At 33.8% G+C, this 23,154-nt stretch overlaps 2 protein-coding genes across 3 annotated transcripts; both read left to right on the top strand.

Annotated features, from left to right (window-relative positions):
• The first annotated feature begins 3,868 nt into the window (after positions 1–3,868).
• On the top strand, positions 3,869–8,920 carry LOC133185314 (glucose dehydrogenase [FAD, quinone]-like). The gene is made up of 11 exons (XM_061320451.1): positions 3,869–3,993; positions 4,163–4,371; positions 4,652–4,841; positions 5,447–5,578; positions 5,961–6,082; positions 6,263–6,430; positions 6,636–6,786; positions 7,348–7,496; positions 7,657–7,849; positions 8,238–8,469; positions 8,700–8,920. The coding sequence occupies exons 1-11, from the start codon at positions 3,873–3,875 to the stop codon at positions 8,866–8,868; spliced, it is 1,836 nt and encodes a 611-aa protein (XP_061176435.1). The 5' UTR covers positions 3,869–3,872; the 3' UTR covers positions 8,869–8,920.
• A 2,052-nt stretch (positions 8,921–10,972) lies between these two features.
• Positions 10,973–22,740, top strand: LOC133185311 (armadillo repeat-containing protein 2-like). Of its 2 annotated transcripts, XM_061320447.1 has the most exons (21): positions 10,973–11,035; positions 11,309–11,587; positions 11,948–12,023; positions 13,596–13,625; positions 14,211–14,391; positions 14,700–14,859; positions 15,000–15,067; positions 15,454–15,552; positions 16,009–16,184; positions 16,332–16,434; positions 16,630–16,802; positions 17,661–17,711; positions 17,969–18,114; positions 18,371–18,470; positions 18,957–19,097; positions 19,263–19,437; positions 19,762–19,884; positions 20,086–20,199; positions 20,381–20,513; positions 21,260–21,420; positions 21,655–22,740. In XM_061320447.1, the coding sequence occupies exons 2-21, from the start codon at positions 11,358–11,360 to the stop codon at positions 21,819–21,821; spliced, it is 2,607 nt and encodes an 868-aa protein (XP_061176431.1). In that variant the 5' UTR covers positions 10,973–11,035; positions 11,309–11,357; the 3' UTR covers positions 21,822–22,740. The 2 variants fall into 2 exon arrangements, with proteins under 2 accessions (XP_061176431.1, XP_061176432.1); XM_061320448.1 differs by lacking the exon at positions 13,596–13,625.
• The last annotated feature ends 414 nt before the right edge of the window (positions 22,741–23,154 follow it).

Raw genomic sequence — 23,154 nt, 5'->3', positions numbered from 1 at the left:
TCTATCAATTTGGTTTGCTTTATTATATCATGATCAAATTGCAATTCTGTGAATCTTTACAGGGTTGTATCATACTCAGGTGACTTTAAGGTCCTTGGGCCTTTGTTACGGCTTTCAATTGTCAATTCCTTTTAGAGGAATACTTATGTCACACTTTCCGACTTTTTGAGTTTTATGACTATTCATTTTCATCTTTTTAAATAGATATATATGAATCTAAAGACACTCAGACTTTATTGATTGGTTCTATAATTCTTAAAAGAGCGTTTAGGCCTATGGGCCTCTCGTTTAAAATTGTCTTAATATGTATAGAGCAGTTGAGTTGAAAAATTATATTTTTAAAGGTTTATTTTACATAGTTTGGAATGGTCAGAAAACGCTCAGATACTAGTATTTTATTTCGTAACATTCAGCTAACATCAAAGTATAGGGAAAACACTGCAAAGAAGTGAAGGCTTTGTTAAAAATGATCTGCAAAATATAATAATAAAAATAATAATACTACAAAATAGCTATTTTCCGTAAATGTTTATAGAGTACCATCTTGAGTTAACATAAGAAGTAATATAAATACAAAAAGAGATGATCAAAATTATCATGCAGTATTCTCTTACAAGTTCATACAACTACGGTCAATAATTTTTAAAGAAATCCTATATAAAAAGTACGAATCGTGGGGAGGAACCAGTAACTTTTTTGAACTTTTTTTTCAAATCCTTTCAAAACAAACAAAACAATCATGGACAGACATCAAAAACACAGAACCCTGGAAACACTAGAGGGGGGATCAGATGGCTAGGAGGAGTAAACATCCCTTGACGACCAGTCGTATCCGTCTATTGATCAAATAAACAGTATTTGACGGAAAATGTAATCCGTATTCACAACTAATGATAAAGAAAGCACTAGCCGTTCTCACTTTGGTGTACCGAATAGTCTGGGAGACATACACCATATGCAGAGATTAGTGGATTAATACTACTATATATGTACTATCAATAAGTAACGTTGACGGTTAAAAAAGCTAAAATACAAATGCTTTAACAACTATTGATTGCAGAAAATGCTACAGATATGATAAAAAATATAGACAGTGTGAAATTCATTAGAAAAAACTGATAGATTGCAACACTAGCAATTAGCACCATGTAGATGAAGACTGGTACACGGGACAGAATTCATCAGAAAATGATTAGGTACCGATACATAAACATGAAATTTTATTAAAGTTTTTCATATTTTGTATACGTACTCTCCTATTGTAAAATTAGTATTTAATTGACAAGTTAACATACCAGATATACATACCTGAAACTTCAGTGCGGTTCAATTTTTATCATTACTGTCCAGGTCAAAAGTACATCTGAGGATGTTTTGTAATGGGCTAATATAGAGAACGAGAGGGGTAAGCACATACGACCTATAACTGGACAATCTCCAAATAATACTTATTAGGTCTTTCCACCTTTCTGTGGAAAGACCTCTTGAAATGCTTATGTTTATTATTATTATTATTATTTTTCTTCCCGGACTTTTGAAACCGCAAGACTTATCGAAAAACTTTATAGTTCATGATACTGGATATCAAAAGTTATTCCGAAAAACGACCCCCCGTGTTTGACCTATGACCTCTTACGAAGTTATTGCCCCTTTTGCAAGAATAGCTTGTTATCGCTACTCCTTTGAAACAGTAAACCGTAGAGGTATGGAACCTTCACCAATGTCTTCGACTGATTGAGGGGACTCTTCAATCTTTTCATTGCGAAAGTATTTGTGGACCCCTTTTATGAGTTATTGCCCCTGAAAGTTTTTGATGTTTACGAATAATTAAAAATTTTCAAAACGATAAGTCGTAGAGACATAGGACCAATTGCATAAGATTCATTGACCTTTGACCTTAAAATATATGCAAAGGTCAAAGGTCAAGGTCATTCAAAATGTGAGAAATTCAGTTCTTTTTATATCTCTTTTGTCTTTCAACATATACTAATTATCTTTGCATCATTAATATGTCCTTTTAAAACTATTTCAAAGATTTCATACTTGTCCCCTAAGATTTACCCCTTTAAAAGTTATTGCCCCTTTTACTGAAAACCTTGTTATCGGTACTCCTCCGAAACCGTAAACCTTAGAGGCACAAAACCTTCACTAATGTCTTCAGGGTCTTTAGACACAACTTCAATCTATTCAGTGCGAAAGTATCCGATGACCCCTTATATGAGTTATCGCCCTTTAATGTCGTTACACTTACTATTAAACCTTGTAACTTAAAACTAAAGGTCGTAGAAGCATGGGGTCAAGTGCAATGTGACCCTTGACCTTTGACCTTGAATATTTGTTCAAGGTCAAAGGTCAAGATCATTTCAAAAATTTTTAATTTTTCATTTTTTCTATCTTTCAAGCCATTTATGGATTCTTTTTGTATAAAAATTAACTTTAGAGAGTAAAATATGAAAAATATATGAAATTTAAAGAAGGTGGAAAGACCTCTAATTGTTCGAGAACAATTAGTCTACTAGTTTGTCTTTTTTATTCAACCATGTGTTACCGTACAATGGTAACAACATTTGTACATGTTTCTTTGTGATCTATGATGATAAATGTTGCATATATTCTCGTTCATACTTATAATGGAATATTAGTTATATAACAAGCTAGAGGTCTATTGGTCTTGTTATACAACAATCTAGAGGCCTGTAGGTTTTGAGGGTCTCCTCTCACCATCTATGATAAACACGGCCCAATATGGAACTGGAACTCCACACCCATGTAATATGAATTTTCCAATCTGGTAGAGAATTTTTTGTTCACATTGAGGTATATATGTTCATAATGTCCAGGAGTAAGAAGTAAAACATTTAAAAATGTATGAGGAATTTTAAATACATGTATATGACAATTTAGCCCTCTCTTGGACCAAATTTGGATCAAATCTTAAAAACATCGGACATGAATTTCATGAATTTCAGTAGTTGCTCAAAAGTCAATAATATTTTCAAAGATATAAACATACTTACTTTTCAATATCATGACAGTTTGGCCCTATCTCGTAGCCTGATTCCTTCACCCAGGTGACATGAAACAACTCTGGTAGAGAACTCAATAAATATCATTACCATGGAAAGAATTACATATTACCACTTTGTGTCCAGGAGTTAAAAAATGAATAATTTTCAAAATACGACCAACTAAGCACGGTCCTTTGGCCTGAGTCCTGTTTCAAGATGTAATTATTCTCAAACAAGGTCAGTTTCTCACACAAGAAACACCTTCAAAGTTTATGCAGTCCATTTACTTTATAAAATGTCTTCATTTTCCTCTTCTTCTTTTTTTTTTTTGGGGGGGGGGGGGGGGGGTAGCACAAGATGAAAACAAAAAAAAATAGTTTTGCTTATTTAATTTTATAATGTAAATTTTCAGGTAGTGTAGATTGACGTTCGTTCAAATCATGGGATAAGTGGGAGCTTATAAAGTGAGCTAACTGTTTGTTAATACCATGCAGCAATTTTTTCCTGCTAGATGTCCAGAAGTAAAGAAGATTTTTGAAGACTTTTTCGTTCTGGCTTCGTACTCCATGGGGACGTGGAAATTCAAAACTTTTTAAACAAAATTATCCATAGATCCTGAATGAAATACTTAGCTAAAACTAGTTTTAGAGAAGGAGCTGAAATTTTACAATAATGAAAGAACGACAAATGACCTAAACAAGTATTCCTAATCTATTAATCTATTGGGCAAAATACTTATCAATTTTGCGAAACACTTTTGTTTTAGAGATCAACTGAACAGGTTCTTGTACTAAATTTTGATTTCATCACATCTTATAAAGCTATTTTATAGTGAAACCTACCTAGGTGAACTTCAAGAACACGATGATCCAAAAGGGGACCGTAATAGCCTTAATACTTGGTGTCATTGCTGTATACTTCACGAACCGCAAGGTTGGACCACTAGAACTTTACTCATTCAACTCTTCATATGATTACATCATCTGTAAGTAAAGATGATATTATACATTACACATTTTTTAAATAAATCTTTCATTCAGAAACGAAAAAATGGTCAGACGCAAAAGAAAAAGTCACTAGGTATATTTGACGATTTGTCTTAAAATTCAAAATTTTTTTCAGTAAATTTCTGATTTTCATTTCTCTTTACGCAGTAGGAGCCGGATCGGCCGGATGCGTCCTCGCAAATAGACTTTCGGAAGATCCAGAATCCTCGGTACTTATCCTTGAAGCCGGGGGTTCAGAAGATGAAAATGGAGACATAAGTGTTCCCATCTCCTCTGCATTTGTTCAGCTATCAAGACAGGACTGGATGTTCCGAACTGTACCTCAGGAGAAAGCGTGTTTGGCAATGCGTGACAGGGTAGGTACGCATTTCTTAGATTTTTAGAATGAGCAGAGCCATGGACATTCTTAATCATTTTGAGAGAAAATTTTAGAATGGTGACTCAAAGTACGAGAAAAAGAGTTCTATGGATTTATAAAGATTATTCCAAAGGAAATCAGAATCAAAGTTGTGTGTTGGTGTCAGACACCAATTGTCTACACTATATTATAAAAACTTATTAAATTTCAAAATACATGTATATATAATCACTATCAAGTAGTATCTAATTATATTTTCTTTATATTTGTTTTTTCAGAGGTCTGCCTGGCCACGAGGAAAGGTTCTTGGCGGTAGTAGTAACTTAAATTATATGCAATATGTTCGTGGAAGTCGTCATGACTACGATGGCTGGGCCAAGGAAGGGTGCAAGGGTTGGAGCTATAAAGATGTCCTCCCGTATTTCATAAAATCCGAGGATATTCAAATTCCAGAACTTATGAATTCAGGTACATATAACTTGCTTGAACGAGTAATGTGGCTGTTATGAACTGAAGAAAGACTATGTTTTGAAATTACAAATTTCCATGGAAATGCAATAATTATAAACGCTTCTTAGGCCATTATTTACATACTGAATTGTCGACGGATTTTTTCGTTATTTCCTGATCATGACAAGGAGCACACGGCGGGTGTGACCGGTCGGCAGGGGATACTCACTCCATGACACCTGATCCCACCTCTGATTTTTTGGATGTCCATGTTTGCTCTGCTAACTATCTATATTGTTTTAATAGACTTTGAGCTTGAATACTGTTCGTTATCGCCGTATTTCATATAAACTTATATTGACAATAATCGAAAAAGAAATTCTGAAATATATATTCTGAAATATATATTTTATTTTTCAATGTAACTTTAACTAAATATCCTTTTACTTTTTAAAGTGGTTTATGAAAGTTTAATTACGTTATTTACATGCACTGCCTTTACTAGTATATGGCAAAAGTATATATTATTGTACCCTTCCCATAGAATCTACCAGTATATTTTTCAAGAGAGAAAAAAAATTGTTTAGCGTACAGTGTGTACGTCCTAGTATTTTAATTTTTAGCCTACCATGGAAGAGGGGGATATTTGTCCGTCAGTGACGCGACTGCCACTACCCTTGGTAGAAATGTATATGCACGTGCAATGGAGGAGCTCGGTCACACTATCACAGATTGTAACGGAAAATCACAAATTGGTTAGTCTCGACACTACATAGAAGTTACCTTAACGAAGTAAAGACTCGTCACCAACATTTTTTATCAAAAATTTATCGATGACAAATAAAGAATAATACAGAAATTTTGTAAAATGTAAATCATTTCGTGTCAACAGAGAATGGGAGTTGAAAAGGTAAACAATGGAAATATTCCAAGATTCATCTTCAACCACCACCTTTTCTTCTGCTGCTCCATTTTATCTTCTCCGCATTAGCCTCACCTCACCTAATTATTCCAACTTCCCCACCTTTTCTCTCCATTAATTTCTTCCTCTTACAAGCTTTGTATCATCTACTCTTTTTGTAAGCTTTTTACAATTCCATTGATTTACATAGATTAATGCATGATACATTTTAATAGGTTATTGTTCTTCTCAAGAAAATGTCGGAAATGGGGAACGTTCGAGCACCGTAAAAGCCTTTCTGAGACCCGCCATGGAACGCCAGAACCTCCATGTCTCCATCAATTCTTATGTTACTAAGGTAAATTCAAACATGGCTCAGTACATATATATCATCATTTTTTCTTATCCATCCTCACGAAATTTATATGGTGTGATATTCAAAAATATGAATTCTTTTTGTTAACCATCGTTAAGAAATTTAAATGGAGTGATATTCGAGAGTACATGAAAATAGACACTACCTTAATTTGTGTCTAAGATCCTGATGAAAGATAAGAAGGCAGTCGGAGTATCGTTTGTGAGAGACAACAAGAAGTACGTCATAATGGCGAACAAGGAGGTGATTCTCTCAGCAGGTTCGGTGCAGTCTCCCCAGATCCTGATGTTGTCTGGAATAGGACCAAAGGAACATCTCAAATCCATGGGGGTACGACACAAATATGCAATTACCTTTATACATGTACATTATAGTTATACAATTTATGCACAATAGTTACATACATTGAATTTTTTAGACTATATCATGTAGGTTTTACAACTGGTTACGAATTTCTTTTATAGTTGTTGAATATTTTTACTCTGTAGAATATAATTGAATTTGACCTATTTGACAAAGATAGACTTCTATTCAGATCCCAGTGGTTGCCGATCTGCAGGTAGGAGATAATTTACAGGATCATTTGAAGACGTTCTTAGACTTTCATGACAATACCACGAGTTCGGCCTCCAAAACTAAGATCATGTCACCCATATCACAGATACAATACAAGGCTTTTAAGTCAGGTAAATTCAAAGACTTTTGAAACAATGATTCGAAATTTCAACTTCATTCTGACATATTGTCTTATAATATGTCAAAAAATTGAGTTTCTTACATAAACTTTTATCTAAATCGCCAGTGACTGGCCGGCACTGAAACAGGAACCACTAGATTACCGTGCAGCGTTTACCCATCTTCCTCATATTATAAAAAGTGCGTAATTTGTAGTGCAATGTTTTACTTAAACATTCTTCAAACTTTGTATAATCTTTTGAACAGTTACAAGATTCAGTTATTAGGATTTTTAATGTCATTTCATTATAAAGACTGTGCAATTTTTAATCGCCACTATACATTCTACACCCAGTGATTGCATACATTTGAGTCATTGAGAGATACTCAGTAGTATAGACCAAACTCGGCCTTTTCTTTTCAGGTCGGTCTGATCCGTTGTGATTAAACTTGTTTCAGTCATTGTTTTTGTATCCCGATTTAAATCTATAACTTTAATATACCTTTTCATTATTTGCGTTAAAAATGATTTGGATGCTTTATTTCACAGTATGCAGTAAATATTATTGTAGGAATAATGAGCAGGCCTCATACGGAGGGAACGGCGTTTCTCACGAAGGATGAAAAGCTTCCGCCACATATTGAGCTTCATTTCTTCAGCTTTATGTATGAGCCTGAGCTCACTGACCTGTTCTTAGACATGCTTAATATAGATCGGAAGGTACATGTTGTTGTATTTCTCTTTGATATCAAATTAGTTGATAAAGCTAATGTATGCAGGAAACAAACTTGCTTTTTGCATACAGGTGTCTATTGATTTGCCTTTTTAATTTTTTTTTTTTTTTTTTTTTTTTTTTTGGCTTGTGCTTGTCAATACGAAGTTAAAAGAAGGAAAACAGAGGGAATTTCAAAGAAACAAAGACAGAAATATTGGGACATTTAGTGTGCTTCCGGTTCTTCTTCATCCCAAGAGTCGAGGAACCATCCGCCTTCAGAGTAACGATCCTTTTGATCCGCCACTCATTAACCCAAACTATCTCGACCATCCGGATGATATCAAAACGTTCCTGAAAGGTATTTAAATTTTAGGTCTTCTTCTGTGTTTTAAATCAAGTTTACTATACTCTATCTGATTTGACATGTGTTACAAATGGTAGGGTTTGGATCTGTACATAAAAATTCAACTTATTAGGTGAAAGATACTATGTGTTGGATGACCTATTCGTGGTTATTGAAGCTTACACGTTTTGCCTTGTATTGCTAAAGCATAATGAATTATTTAACATCAAGAAATTATTGAATACCAAAAAAATATTGAATAGTAAATTGTAAATATTCATTTAAAAGTCATGTAAAGGTTCTGGTACAATTTGTTTCAGTTACCTTTTGTACAACTTCATTAGTTCATACAAGTACATCGTCACAAATATTGCAGTTTGGGGTTTTTGTGGCATATTTCTAGGAGTTCGGGAGGTTTTAAAATTGGGTGACACTACAGCTTTCAAGTCAATTGGTGCCTCATCCCAGGATCCTCTTGAGACTTACCTCCCACAGTGTGACGATCTTTCTCCAGGATCAGACGAGTACTGGATCTGTAGACTGAGACATTTAACGTACACAGTCTACCATCCGACGTCCACTTGTCGAATGGGAGCCAAGGATGATCCCACAGCAGTTGTAGATTATGAACTTAAGTTGGTTACATTTATACACTTCATCATTTTGCAGTGTTTTCATCATTCTACCTTTTTATCATTTTTGGGCAAATGATAGAATTTTTGTATTGAAGATTTTAGCTATTCTTCGTGATGATATTCAGTCTCTCACAATACATGCATCATTCTGTAAATCCTAAGATACAACAGATACTATTCAGAAGTTTTCACAAGTTTGAAGGAAAAAAGAAGAAAATTTTACTTTACAGGGTGAGGGGAATTCAGAGTCTACGAGTGGTGGATGCTTCCGTCATGCGCAATGTGCCCTCGGGAAATACAAATGCTCCAACAATTATGATTGCAGAAAAAGCTGCAGATATGATAAGAAATATAGACAGTGTGAAATTCATAAGAGAAAAAACTGATAAATTGCATTAGTACCATGTAGATGATGACTGCGTGGTACAAGTGACAAAAGTCGTCAGAAAATGAAGTACATGTATATGTACATAAAATGAAAGATATTACTGTGTATACGTACTCTTCTTAAGTACGTGTTTCATTACAGTTGTAGCTGCAGGAAACCAATGGAGACAGTAAGCTACATGTGAAATATTATTAATATATTTAGCCTCATATCGATGTTTATGTTTTAAGACAGGGTAAGAAAAAAATAAAACGTAAATTTTTAAACATACTTTGTGTTATCACAATGCGGGTAGAGAAGTTGGCGATCGTTTAGAGATTGATTCGTGTTGCAAAATTTGCGAGAAATTTAACTGTTGCCAGACCATTCTCATCATCTCTCTGCGCTTTCCCAAATGTCTTATGTTCTCCCCAAAGTTTTGACACTACCATAAGGAGTCTCTTAGCGATGCAAAGGTTATCAGTCTCTTAAACCATTAACACAGAGATGGCGACTGTTGACGTTTGCTGGTCATATCTTTCAACGGCCGTCCAATCATCGCCATGATCTTTCAGTGGTCTCGCACAGGTCTCAACTGTCTCCGTTGTCTCGTTGAAGCTTTTACACTACCTAAAACAGTCTTTCACCGATCTCAAAGATATTTAGCCTCTCAAAAAATGCCCACCCAAAAGGCGCAGAAAGCTTAAGATCGCTTGGATCTCCCAATGATCTCTCAGATGTTTTACAAAAGAACACAAAATGTTTTGAACGCATAGAAATCTGGCAGCGGTTTCTTTCGGTCATACAGTGATCTCTTCTGGTGACACTTGATCTCTCGGCAATCTCCGTAAATCTTCGATCGTAGAACTTGTGGAGATCGCTATAGAAAATTTAATCTACACACAATCTCTGAGGGATCTTTCTATATGCTCTCCCTAAGCTCATAGATCGCTCATTGATCTCGACAGAATGCCATGAAATATAGCAATATCCTGAATGTTTCATCGCACAAGAGTGCTCAATAACATTTATAAAGAATTCGACAGAATTTTCGGGGCTTTCAGAGATCGCAAAGAGATCGGATAAGTTGTACATCATTCAAAGGTTTCTCAAGATCTCCATGTGTGTAAAGGATGCCTTATAAAATGCCCAATAGATAACCCAAAGAGCAAAGAAGGGTACCCAACGATCTCTTGGGAGAGCAACTTCTGCTGGAGTTCTTGATGAAATATCCGAGAATTGTGTGAAATCTGAGAAAAAGTATCAAAGCAATTCTTCAATTTTTCACCGCACAACTAGCAATTAAAATTATCTCCCTAAAAATCCCTTTACACACTTGAATTCAGAAAACCGTTGAGAGGCCTTTGAGCGATGTAAAACTTGTCCGATTTCTTCGTGAACCCTGAAAGCATCGAAAAGTACGACTTTGTGTTAAAGTGTGGAGATCTGGGAGATGAAAAATCATGGCGATGACTGGGCGACTATTGAAAATGTTCAAAGACAACTGATGAAATGTTGGTGAACTCATTGTTGCTTACTTAAATGGGGAAAGTACATGCAAATCTAGGCCGCCAAATGACATGTTTAAAATGCTTGAATTGATTACAAATTGAGTAATCAACTTTAGATTTCAATTTATTTCAGATTAGATTCTGAGGGCAGATCACTATCACTGCATAAAATATCATGGAATTAGAATTTCGTGTCCAGTGTATAGAGGGTTCTTACTAAAATAAACCACCTTTTAATAAAATGCTTTTTTGAATCCCTGTTTGCTGTTTGTATGAAGATGTAGATGGTTGTATTTTTTTTCTTTGTTCATTTCCGAGCTCTTTCGATCTGCATGGAGTCTTCAGAGACATGATGACATTGTGTATAATGTTTCTAGTGTGATATAACTCCATGAAGTTGTACGTCTGGAATATTAATGAAAAATTAATTTCGTTTCTATTTAATTTTTTTTTTCGAAGATTTTACTACTAACCAAAATTTATTATATATTTGGACATCCCCTTTGTCAAAAGGTCATCTTTTGAGTGGAGCGAATAATTTTGTTACCGACTTAACAAAGTCTCTCTGTGCTTACCTATTGCGCATGCGCTTGTGTACATTCCTCCAGCCAACCGATAAAACACGAACAATGAAAACTAGCGTTAATTTTCATCAATTTATTTTATTCTGTGTGCAGATTTGTGGAAAGTAAGTTGAATAAAACACAGTAAAATATATTTAAAAGTAAATCATATATTTATTTGACAAAGGAAAATCGCTGACAGAGTAAAACATATCAAACTGATCAATGAGAGGTACTTGTCTAACCATGAAAAACTCTGTAAAACTTGATTTTACCTTCTTGACTTGATGTGCTATTATTTTTGCAAACTTTTTAGTTAAACTGTTTTTTTGTTACTATACAGTCGTTTACAATTATGTACAGCACTTTTTAAAATGTGTTTAATCTTCTCTTTTTAGTTAAGCAGGAATGTAAAAGTAAACTGAAAAAGATAAGTCACAGGTGAGAATGGATACTAATACCCAGAAGAAAAAGTTGCCCGATCGGCCGTTTTATCTTCCTCAAGGAGAAACAACTAGTTCTAGAATTATCACTGAAGCAAAAGAATCTCTCGGCAATAGAACAGGCTTACAGGCAGTAGTAACAAAGAGACCATGCACACCCAGGGATGCCACAAGATCTTTGTTTGGTGCATCAAGCTCCAGAACCCCAGAAAACAGACCACCAAGTTCTTTCAGGTTTTTGTTAAATATTTTTGTTGTCTTTGGGTGTTGTTTTAGTGGCTCAAGCATCTAAGGGATATCTTTTTAAGGTTCCCAAATTGGGAACCTCAAAAGATACCCCGTAGGTGCTTTGCCAATCCTTCATGTTCCTTAATATACTGTTGTTGGCCAGTTCCTAATTTTGATAAGTGCCAAATAGTCAATAATTCTAGAACTAAAAATTGATATATATATAAATGTGCAAATCTGAGCTATCATGCATTGCTACAAGAAGACAGATTTTTTAGTATTAGTACCAGTACAAATTATAGAGTAATACATATGTAATTATTCATTTTGTTATAAAATTTCATTTGCACAAATTGTAATTAACAGCTTAGGATCTCGTCACTTTGATGGATCTGATACCTCTAGACCAGCTTCCAGAGGACGCCTTCAACCCATCAATCATGTAAGATTCCTATAAAGTATTTTTTGTCAAATCTTGCTTCAAGAGTAATATAATAATGTTTCCTGTAATAACTGCATAATGTTTTTTTACTATAATTGGGTAGACTTTACTTTACCGGTCCCCAGATCTGCAAGATCCTCGCGCTCATTGCACTATGACATAACATTTACGTCACTCAACTGATTAGGGTTAGTTTTGCACAAGTTTTCAACTGATCAGAGTTAGTCTCGCATCCGTACGAGAGATTAGGGATAGTCCTCACACATGGGTTAGTCTAGCATCCACCTGGGAGATTTGGTTTAGCCCTCGCATTTCATATAAGAGATTAGGGTTAGTGTCTTGTTCTTTTAGATTAATTAAGAAATTCCTTTGCATCTGTATTTTTTGCAAGATCTTAATTCAGTTTCAACGACATCTCGTTGGTTTGTTTACATGAAAGAAAAATGGCTAAGTACGAAAGAAATGGCACTAAGTATGCGCCGCACGCGCTTCTTTGACAATTATTTTTTGTCTCCTTTTCACTGAATAAACAATATTTATTACTTTTTTCAGAGAACGGGATTAAAAACTTCATTTAAAAAACAAAGTTTTAAACTAAACTTTTAACCATAGAATTCGATTTTGAGGTCAAAAAGGCTTAAAACCTCATACTTTTTACTTTTTTCGATCGCTCACGCGATCTCATATTTATTGAAGTCACCTACAGCAACACTATATTTTAGCGCATTTTTCTGGAGACGGGTAAAGTGAATCGTCCCCTATAATCTATTTGCCTGGAATATTTTTTCATAGCTTGGAGTTATAAAATTTTAGAGAAATGTCTGTCAAATTTAAGAATCAAATTATAAAATTAAAAATTATGCATATATGTATTTTTATGCCATTTACCATCAGAATTTACTTAGACATAATACATGTATTTGATTGGATCTGAAATTCAGAAGCTTCATTGTAGAATTATGGGTCTTTCAATACTCTGTTTTAAAAGATACTGAAGTAATAAATTACGTTCAATAAATAAAAAGAGAATGACATGTACTTGACATGTTAATAGCTATGTGGAAACATTGATATTCAGGAAACAGGCACATTTCTTAGCTGAGATTTTCGTTTTCCTCTTATATGCATAAAGTAGTACCAATTAGTTATCCCCCCCCCCCTCTTTATATGATGACAGAAACTTTACGTGTATTGGAATTCAGACCTCCACAGTTTGCTTTGATGCATGTCTTCCTGGTTTAATTAGAAAATAATCAATTATTTAGCACTCAGTATATAGATGTAGAAAATATTGCCACTTAATTGATTTCTTTTTCTCCAACTCTACTGATCTTAAACGATATCGGTGTTTCTTCATTTATCTTCAACTAATTAGTTTTTAAGAAAATTCAATGTCTGTATTGCACTTAGAAATGCTGATTAGGTTTCATTAAAAAAATTGTGATCGTGAAAAATTTTCAGATTATTTTGAAGAAAATAAATTATGTATATTAAAGACTTTTTTTACTGCTTTTTTCATCATTTCTTTCCATGCTTGAGTCTGGGACTAATGTAACCATGTCTTAATTTCAGACACCTATTTTCTCTACCCTCTCAGAAGAAGTAAGCATGTTCTTTGTTTGTCTGTCTGTAGCATGCTGAATTAAATGATGTATACAGGGAAGGGGTAGGGGTATAGCAAGGATAGTGTCCCAATATAGGCAGTTTAGTTTACAGCTTTTAGTACTGTTGCAAAATGTGGATGAATTTTTTTAGGAATACAGAATACATAAAGGGGTGATGGAATACATGTATTCAAAAAAAGAGAAAGTTTCATTCTGTAGTGGTTATTGTAGTTTTATATGAAATGCAATGTTAATCCTGAAAGAATGATAATCTGTATGAAAAAGGGTAATATTCAAAGTAACTTCAAATATTAACATTTTAATGTAATATACCCTTGTTGTATATTGTCATACAGATGTTAATTTCACAGCTTTTTTAATACAACTTAATTTTTGTTTTGAATATTTTTTTAATAATTTGATTTGTGTTATCTGAATTTTTATATAATTTTATTTGTTTGTTACTTTCAACCTTTATTTATATTGTGAAAGTCCTCATTGTGCATTTTAAACTGTTGATTATTTGTGACTAGATAAAAAAGGGAAGACTATATTTAGAATGTTAAATTTCCATTGATACCAGAAACCCAAAATTCCTACAGAAGAGGAAATAGACTCAGGATTACTTCCTCCAAAGCCACCATCTGACCCCAACAAAGTTCAGAGGGGGAAGGCTACCAGAACACGTCTACAACAGTCCACCAGTGTAGAAAGCTCTCTAAGTTCAGAGGTCAAATCTGGACTAGAAACCAGTCCCTCTGATGGTAAGATTACTTACCTAGAAATTCAGTACCGTATAGTTCAGTTTATAAAGTGAAGAGACATACATCACATGTCATAGACAGTACAAAATTCAGATGTTTAGCACATGTATGTCAAAAATATGTGCATACTGAATATGAAATCTGTAAAGTTTTGCCAAGGTTACTATAGACATAATCTATTCAGTTTAATGTTGTTTTTACATGTATATACATCACATCATTAAATACCATTTGTATCATTTTGATAAATACTACCATGTGATTTACTGACTAAATGTAACAAGAGTTTTTTTTTTCCCCGCTGATAGGAAATCAGGTGATAAAGAATGCAGATGAGTCAGTTAGAAGAGTTCATAGTGGTCCAAAAGAGAGGACCCCGATTCCTGTGGAGGAAAGGGGAGAAGGAGATGGGAGAGAAATGCCCCACAGAGCGCCTAGCTCAGCCTCTGTTCGAAGCCCCCCTCGCAGGTATATGTACACTTCACAATGCTTGTATGCTACATGCAGAATAGGGACAGTTGTAATAACTGATTTATCACATTTCATGTAGAAAAATAATGTTTAATACATATGTTTTAATCTGAAGAAAATTTATGTTGATTTTGCAGTGCTGAGAGTAGGACAGGAAGTGGTGGTACAAAGAGGACATCTAGTGCTGGGAGTACAGGCAGGGGAGGTAATCAATATGTTAAAAAATAAAGAGTAAATAAAATATATATATATGCCATACGGATATAAAGAGGAAAAATAATAAGGAAGAGAAAGGTGAAAAATACGTGTATAGTCAAACCTCTTTATCTCGAACTTAATGGAAAAACATCGGGATATCTGAAGATTTGAGATATTCAAGGTAAAATACCTAAAGAATAAGGGGTTGGGACTTCCAAATCACTTTGACATATCCATGGTATTCTAGATATCAGTGTTCGAGATACAGAAGTTAAACTGTATAAATATTTAAAATGGTGTACTTGTTCACTGATGATTCAAAACATTTATATGAATTTTAAAGACTTTTTCAAAAGATGAGAGAAAAATTCTACAAATTTCTATCTGTCTAAGGTTCGGCAGGTAGGAGAGAAGAAGAGACAGCAGAGGAAGCCTTATTTTTCAGTCAGAATATAACCCCACTGTTAGATCGAATGACTGATGCAAGCAGCAGTAAGTCTCTTCATTATTTTCTTCATTATTTCTTTGTACATTGCAAATGTAAACTCAAAAATCAGCATGATGGAAAAAATGGAGATTCTTTTTTTTTCTGCTTTTGATGTGAATCACAAAAAACAAATGTATGTTATGTAATGCCTTTTGTCTGTTGACTTATTTAACATATCAATTATGATCATAAAATTGTAACTAAGTGCACATATATACCAGTATTTTATGAAGAGACTTCATAAGTCAAGGTCAAGTTATCTGTCAGGTATATGTTATAAACAAGTATGGGGGAACACACATAAAACTTGTCCACCATAGGAATTTGCTACTACTTGGGCATTATCTTTTACAAACTTGGGTAATCTTTGTTTTATCTTACAAGTAAGCATGTATGTTTTCCAATAGATTTTGAAAATGTAAACTGATTGCTGTATTACTCATTTTTAATCTTATTTGTAGAGAAAGATGCTAAGAGACTAGGGCAGGTGACAGAAGAATTGTACTCCTTACTGCAGAAGGAAAACTTACTTGGCAGGAGTTGTAAACAACGTACCACTATCCTAAAATCTATATTTAAACTTCTTGATGTAGAGGACTCACGTATACAGCTCAAACTGGCAAGACTGATTCTTGCTGTAAGATTTTTTTTTTGCATTGATTGATTCAGAATACATATATTATTAGAGAAAGCCTGATATACATCGGAAAGAAATATGTAACATGTATAATGTATTTGAACACTGGTTTGTTTTAATTCATTTTCCATTTTTTTTTTTTTACAGTTGAAGGTTACAGGAACTAATCTCCTAAGTGCTTGTAAATTGGTCTTCAAAATTAGCAGAAATGAAAAAAATGATCCAGAGTTTCTTAAAGGAGATATTCTCGGTAAGTTTAGTTTGCAAGCATTGTCTTTACATACATGTACTATCAAGGTTATTGTACATGTGTTGTGTTCAACAAGTTACTACTAGTATCTAGGTGACATCAACAAGCATGATGTTTGGAAATAAATGTTTAATTTGACGATGATGAGTTAACCCACATGAATATTTGTTTGATTGAAAATTATGTGTTTTTCAGATGTACTTATGGACACACTGAAAAGCACAGATCCTTTCAATGCTAGTGAAGCCCTGGTATTCTGTATAGGGTCCTTAAAACTGTTAACTGGTAATTCTACAATAGTCAAACAGTTAGTGAAGAAGGACTGTATAGAAAGCCTGGCTATTCTCCTCAACAGTATTAATAAAACTGTGAGTATACAGCAACACAATTATTGAATCTCTTCAGTTGAATTTTTAGCTCCTTTGCATAACTCGTGCATAAATTTTACATCAAACTTGCCACCAAGTATCCTTTGGTGAAGGGGGATCAATTTTTTTTTCAAATGGTCTTGTCCCTTTCAAAATACATGCAGTGTTATTTAGAAATAGTTGGAGAAGGATGGGTTTATGTTAAGTATTTTTAAGAACAAAGGAGCTAGAAAAAATAAAACTTCAATGTATGTGGAAGCTTCCTTATATTGTGAAGAGTCGAGTTTAATTATGGCCCCCTGAAACTCAAGATTGGACCTAAAAGGGGACAAAAGTGGTACATGCAATTATGTTGGAAATAGGAAAAGTCTTGACATTTCTTTTTCTCAAGAACTGAAATGTGGGCTTTTATAGAAATGTACAGTTACTGTAGTACTGTTACTGTAGTAAAAAAAAAACTTTAAAAAATTTCAAGAACTACAGTATTAAACCCAGTATTTCAGGTATTTTCTTTAGTTGTCCATTTTTTGCAGATAGGACAAATGCTTACAGCAAAGCGAATTTTGTTCCCTTTTTTTTTTAACATTTCATGAATTTAATGGATATAACAAATTACTGTTATAATGAAGCAAAATTGCTCATCCCTGGCACTTCATTTTAAGTGTGTTTTACTTTATCTTCATATACAATTATACATGTACTTGTAGTCTAGATTATCAAAACATACCCTCCAGAGAAATAATGGGACTGTATAAGGAATCAATAATGGTTTAACATTTCAATATAACTACTGTACCAGCTCAATGTGGTCTATTCATCTGCAGGAAAATTATAAGAACATTTCTGTCATTTTTGTAGATAAGGGAAGGCAGTGAGCCAACAACACAGATAGGAAACATTCTTATCCAGGTAATTTTAAAATCCCAATTCTTCACTACTTGTATATTATATCTGACATTTTTTGTAAAAATTGAAAAATGATTTAATAAGTAAGTCCTATTACTAGTAGTTAGCATAAGTTTAGCAACTTGAGTGATTCACATTATAGAGATCCATGTATTTCATAATACTGATGACTTTTTTTTTAAAGCAAAAGAATTCTATAGAAGTATTTTGATGTCCATTTTACTCCATTTTTAAGCCCTTCACTGCATGTTTTGTTGTAGGCTACAGCGGCTTTGAGAAATCTGGCTGATGCTGGCTCCAGTAGAGAGAGGTTATTAGGATGTCAGGCCATTGAATCCCTCTGTCTCATCATAGACAGTTTTACATCAGATGGGGACCTCATGCTTAATATCTCCAGAATATTTAGGTAACTAGTGATGTCTTACTATCAGACTATTGTTGATATAGATTTATTATATGCGTATGCTGTAAACATCTGGCATTTGATGTCAGCTTACCACTTGACTACAAACTAAATAAAAACTTGAAAGTCAATGATCCATGGCGTAGATAAGGCATGATAAAGCTGTCTCAAAATCAGAGGAGATGTGAGTATTTATATTAAAGTACATATGTCTAATAATAAAATTTTTAAAATGGTGATATTTTATTCTTGATTACAGTAAGGTGACATTGCACACAGACTGTTGCACTGCCCTGGCTGATTATCCGACTTCATACAAATCATTTGTCAGTGTCCTCCAGAAACACCAGCACAAGTCTGTAAGTTTATCAAGTACTGTAGATTCCTTATTTTACGCGAGTACTTAATGTCGCGAAAAGGCCCAAGGGCGTCAAATCGCGAGAACAATAATTTGCAAATGGGTGATTTATCTAGGGATTTTACATGCATTAAAGCACCATAAAAATAAAAGTGAGTAATTTTATTTCACAAGTGGTGCTTCTCGTGTAATTACGCTTTAATTTATTCCTCGCATACATTTAGGAATCTACAGTATACACACAAGTTCTCAACTTATCAAATCAAACCATATACTCTTAGATTAAAAAATGAACCAATGTAGGCACATTGTATGCTCATGACAAGTTTTTGACTGAATAATACAGTGAGAAAGTTTCTGAGTAACAATTTCAAATGTAAGAATTTGCAGATATTATCTATAGCTTGGGTGATAATTTAGAGGATCAGTTTCCTAGCATGTTTCAAAACAGGCATGTTATCTTTAACCAGCGGATGTTTATTTCTAGGATGTGGTGGTGCGAGTGAGTTTTGTGTTAGGGAATATGACAGCTAAGAATGAAGTGGCCAGACTCCGCCTTTTCCAGGAGGCGGGGTCTTTTGACATCCTTCTTGCCTTGTTTAGGTTTTACTTGGAACAGGATGTTAAGGTTTGGCATTTTAACCTATTTGACATAAACATTCCAGTATCAAAGAAGCATCATGTAAGATAAAATATTCAACATTATTAATACCAAAGCTGGATATTGATTTAAATATTGCAGTTTATGTTCACTGAAAAGATTTGTATCTCACTCTCCATTAAAAATTTATAGAATCAAGGTAAAGAGGTGAAGAAAGAAGTAACAGAAGATGGCAGCACTGTTAACAAGACAGAGGATGTACTTATAAAGGTCATCAGGGTCATAGCTAACCTGTCAATCAATGAGAATGTGGGACCAGTCATATGTTCTAACTACCAATGTGTTGATTACCTCCTCAAAGTATTAGGTAATGCGATGATAGATAAAACAGATAATGGCATTAAAGAATTAAAGATTAAAATGAACTGTCACATCTGCATTTATTTGAGATATGTGAAATGATGAAGAAATAACGATAATGCTAAAAATAAGTTTTTAAAAGTTACCTCATGCTAGTAAATTGTTAAGCAAAATTGATAATTTTGTTTTTGCGTAAATTTGTTTTTTTGTTGGTTTTTTTTTTTTGAGATATAAGAAATCATGAAGAAATAACTGTAATGTTAAAAATAAATTTTAAAAAGTTGCCTCATACTAGTAAATTGTTAAGCAGTATTGATGATTTTGCTTACAGAAACAAAAGATGTATCCAGTAGTGAAGAACTTGTACTTAATACAGTAGCAACTATCAACAACCTCTCCTTCTACAACACCAAAACCAGTGCCATCACTACACACCAAGTCAGGGTATTAGAAGGTGGGGTTCTATCAAGAACTGAATATTTCACGAAAATACCTTTTGTAATGCCTGTTCAAGATCAGATTTCAAGTTGATTTTTATACTGTTTAGAGAAACAAATTTTCTTTATTTTTGCATTATTTATTAGTGAAGTAGATACACAGATGAAGGTTTGCTTTGTTTAATTAACCGTCGTTTAATTAACAATTTATTTTGTAGCCCTTCTAAAGCTGGTACTGGCTAATAACATGGAGGCAATGGTTGAGGCTTGTCGAGTGTTTGCCAATCTCACTAGACAGAGAGTGGTCCGAGACTTCCTCACTGAACAGAAGAGTAAGTCAAAGGAGATAGTCAGGGATAAAATCATAACACCTCTTCTGTCTCTAAATAAATTCATTCATTCATAAAAAGAGTATTTTGAAATGTTTTTGATTTAAACTCTCAAATTTAGTTGATTAACAGTTCACATAAATTTTTATGCATAAGTTCATCTTTATAAATGTTTTATTTTTAGTTGACAGAATGCTTGTTACAATGCTGGACTCAGGAAACCGTGAAGTTGTGTACATTTCCTGTGGAGTTCTCATCAACTTTATGGTTGATGAGGAGAAGAGGCCCATGTTAAAGCAAGAACATGGCATCAGGAAGTAAGTTCTGTTATAAAAATGTTATATTGGGGTATATTGACATTGAAAAGGTGAGGAATTTCATATGTAGGATATTTGAGAACTCTTCAAACTTTGCTTTGAATATAGTGCCAGAGTTATTTTTTCAGGAATAAAATTTGTGTCTTACTATTTGGACAACGTTTTTCCTATGAAGTGGATTTTTTCATTCTCATTTGAAATCCCTTACATACCGTAGAGTTGCAAAAGTCTCATGGGGATTGAAAAAAAATGGGAGTGTTCCTAAGAACACATGTACTGCCCTACAAAACAACATAAGGGAAATAAATATAGCTTATGTATGGACAACTTTTCAATGACTTTCATACAAGTACTCTGGTACATTTCAAAAGATGTTATGTAAAACAGTGTACTTGTGCAATGTCTCAGACTTACCTCTCATGGTTCTCAAGAGTATTGTGTATATCAACATTATGAACTATTTTGAAAAGCAGGTCAAAGGTCAAGTTCAATGTCACTAGGTCAGTAACCCTGGTATTTTACAAAAAACATAAGAAAACTATCAAATCCTTACCTCTTACAGTTAAAAAGATGTAATGTTTAACTGACAGATGGACAGGCAGATGCTGGGTTAATTGATCTCTAAGTGATGCTCTGCTTTGCAGGCAAAGTGAATATTATTCCTAAAACTGGTTTTTATGACAATGCCTGAAGCTAATTTATTTTATTTAGCTGTGTTTATAAAGTGACTGTGTTGTATTTGACAGATTAGTTGAGGTACTTCGAGACTTCAGTAAGACAGATTGGGAATTAGCCAGTCTAGTTTGTCAAATTCTGTGGAATTACAGTGGTAAAATCACAAGTTCTAATGACTGCTTCGGTCAGCAGGAGTCTCAAGATCTCATGGAACTTCTCATGGAGTTACTCGGTAATGCAGTGATCTTTATAAATATATACAACAATATGACACTGTAAATACGGTATTTTTTCATAGAAGACTACATGTAATTTAAAAAAAGAAATTTTCAAAATGTACATGTTTTAACAAAGTACAAAGTAAAAGAAATAAGTCAAACAATGACTCATTATGTGTAGTAACTTAACATTTTGTATTTGTTCATCCTTTCATTTGATCTTCAATCAGTATTTTTCTTTTATACAGACAGAGACTCTGCTTTAGATTTATCGTTTAAAGAGGATGAGGAAATGACAGACTATTTTGAGGAAACCTGGACAGAGCAGTTTTGTCCTGTGGCAGAACAGTTGCTACAGAGGATAGAGACACACCAGTCTGACCTTGAACCATTAGAAAACCCCAGCGGGTCATAGTCAGGACTCAGACCTAGGATCTTATATTAATTTAAATAAACGAAATCACCTCTATAAAGAATATGCATTAAGATACATTTAATATGAGAGACGTCTACCTGAATTTTGTGTGTTGGTAAAAAGTATACCTGCTATTAATAGTCATTTACGTCAAATTTGTTATGATGGACTATTCCTGTAATTGTCCAATACTCATTAAGAGAATAAGTATGGATATTTATGTATAGACACAGGATATGTCCATACAATTGAATTGTACTTGAGGGTGATCTTGCTTGTTTTCTGATGTCATAATTTTTTATCTGAAATCCAGTTCTCTAGTCTGTGAGCTAAATATTGGTGAGTGAGAATTGCTTGCTTGTTAGAACATATCAGTGTACTGATCATTCCGTCCATGAGTTGTCCAAATACTGACATAATAAATCTACTGTGTTCAAATGCCAGAAAATCCGTCCATTTGTTTTTCTGTAGACAAGCTATAGCTATGTGTATGCTATAGCTATGTGTATGTGTGTAATGGATTATGAATTCTGTAGTTTGATCTCTTCTTATGCATTTTATTCTGTTGAAAATTTTAAGGCATTTTTTTATGCTGATTATATGGCAGAAGTATATTGTAGTTGAAACAGTAGACCAAGTCAATTTAATTTTACCATGTTAAGACTCTAAACTGGAACATGACTAAATTTTTATATTCATTAGAAACTCTTAGTAAGCTTTCTGATCAACATTGATTATATATCTGTCAGTCAATCTAGTATAGTATACATTCTTCTGAAAGGCTGTACATGTATACTAAAACAGAATTATTTACCAGGTAAAATAGTCATCCCTATACTAGTAGTTCCAAGTTTTGTTACTTTCTGAATTGGTCAGAATTCTGCAACTCTATTTCATATTGGCTGCTGATTTTTTTTTTCTTGGGGGGGGGGGGGGGGCTTTAGGGAAATTTTATACGAAGTCATTTAACCTGCCATGCAATGTAGATTTTTGCAGCCTTGATTCAGAAGAAGGAGACTGAAGAACAACTTAAAACAAAAACGTATTCAGTTTAGGCACATTTTAGAATTATTTCCTTAATCCTTGTGTAACTAGGAATGGTATTTTCTGAGATATACAAGCTGATGAATGTTGCTGTGAGCATTGTGGATATCTGACTATATCTGTTGCTTTTTCCCTGCAATACTATACATTTAATATGCTTTGTGATAATAATAAACAGGTCTTTTATTACCAGTATGTGAAACTATGATATAAATACACATACTGTGAATTTAGTGCGTTATGGATTGTAGATATACCATTTTATTTCTTAAAAAAAGGTTCTATTTCT

Source organism: Saccostrea echinata, unplaced genomic scaffold, assembly GCF_033153115.1.
Source record: "Saccostrea echinata isolate AGI-Se365-2 ecotype Australia unplaced genomic scaffold, CSIRO_AGI_Sech_v1 ptg000012l, whole genome shotgun sequence".
Taxonomy (NCBI): domain Eukaryota; kingdom Metazoa; phylum Mollusca; class Bivalvia; order Ostreida; family Ostreidae; genus Saccostrea; species Saccostrea echinata.
The sequence above is the reverse complement of the archived record's forward strand: the minus strand, read 5'-3'. Positions and strand labels throughout refer to the sequence as shown.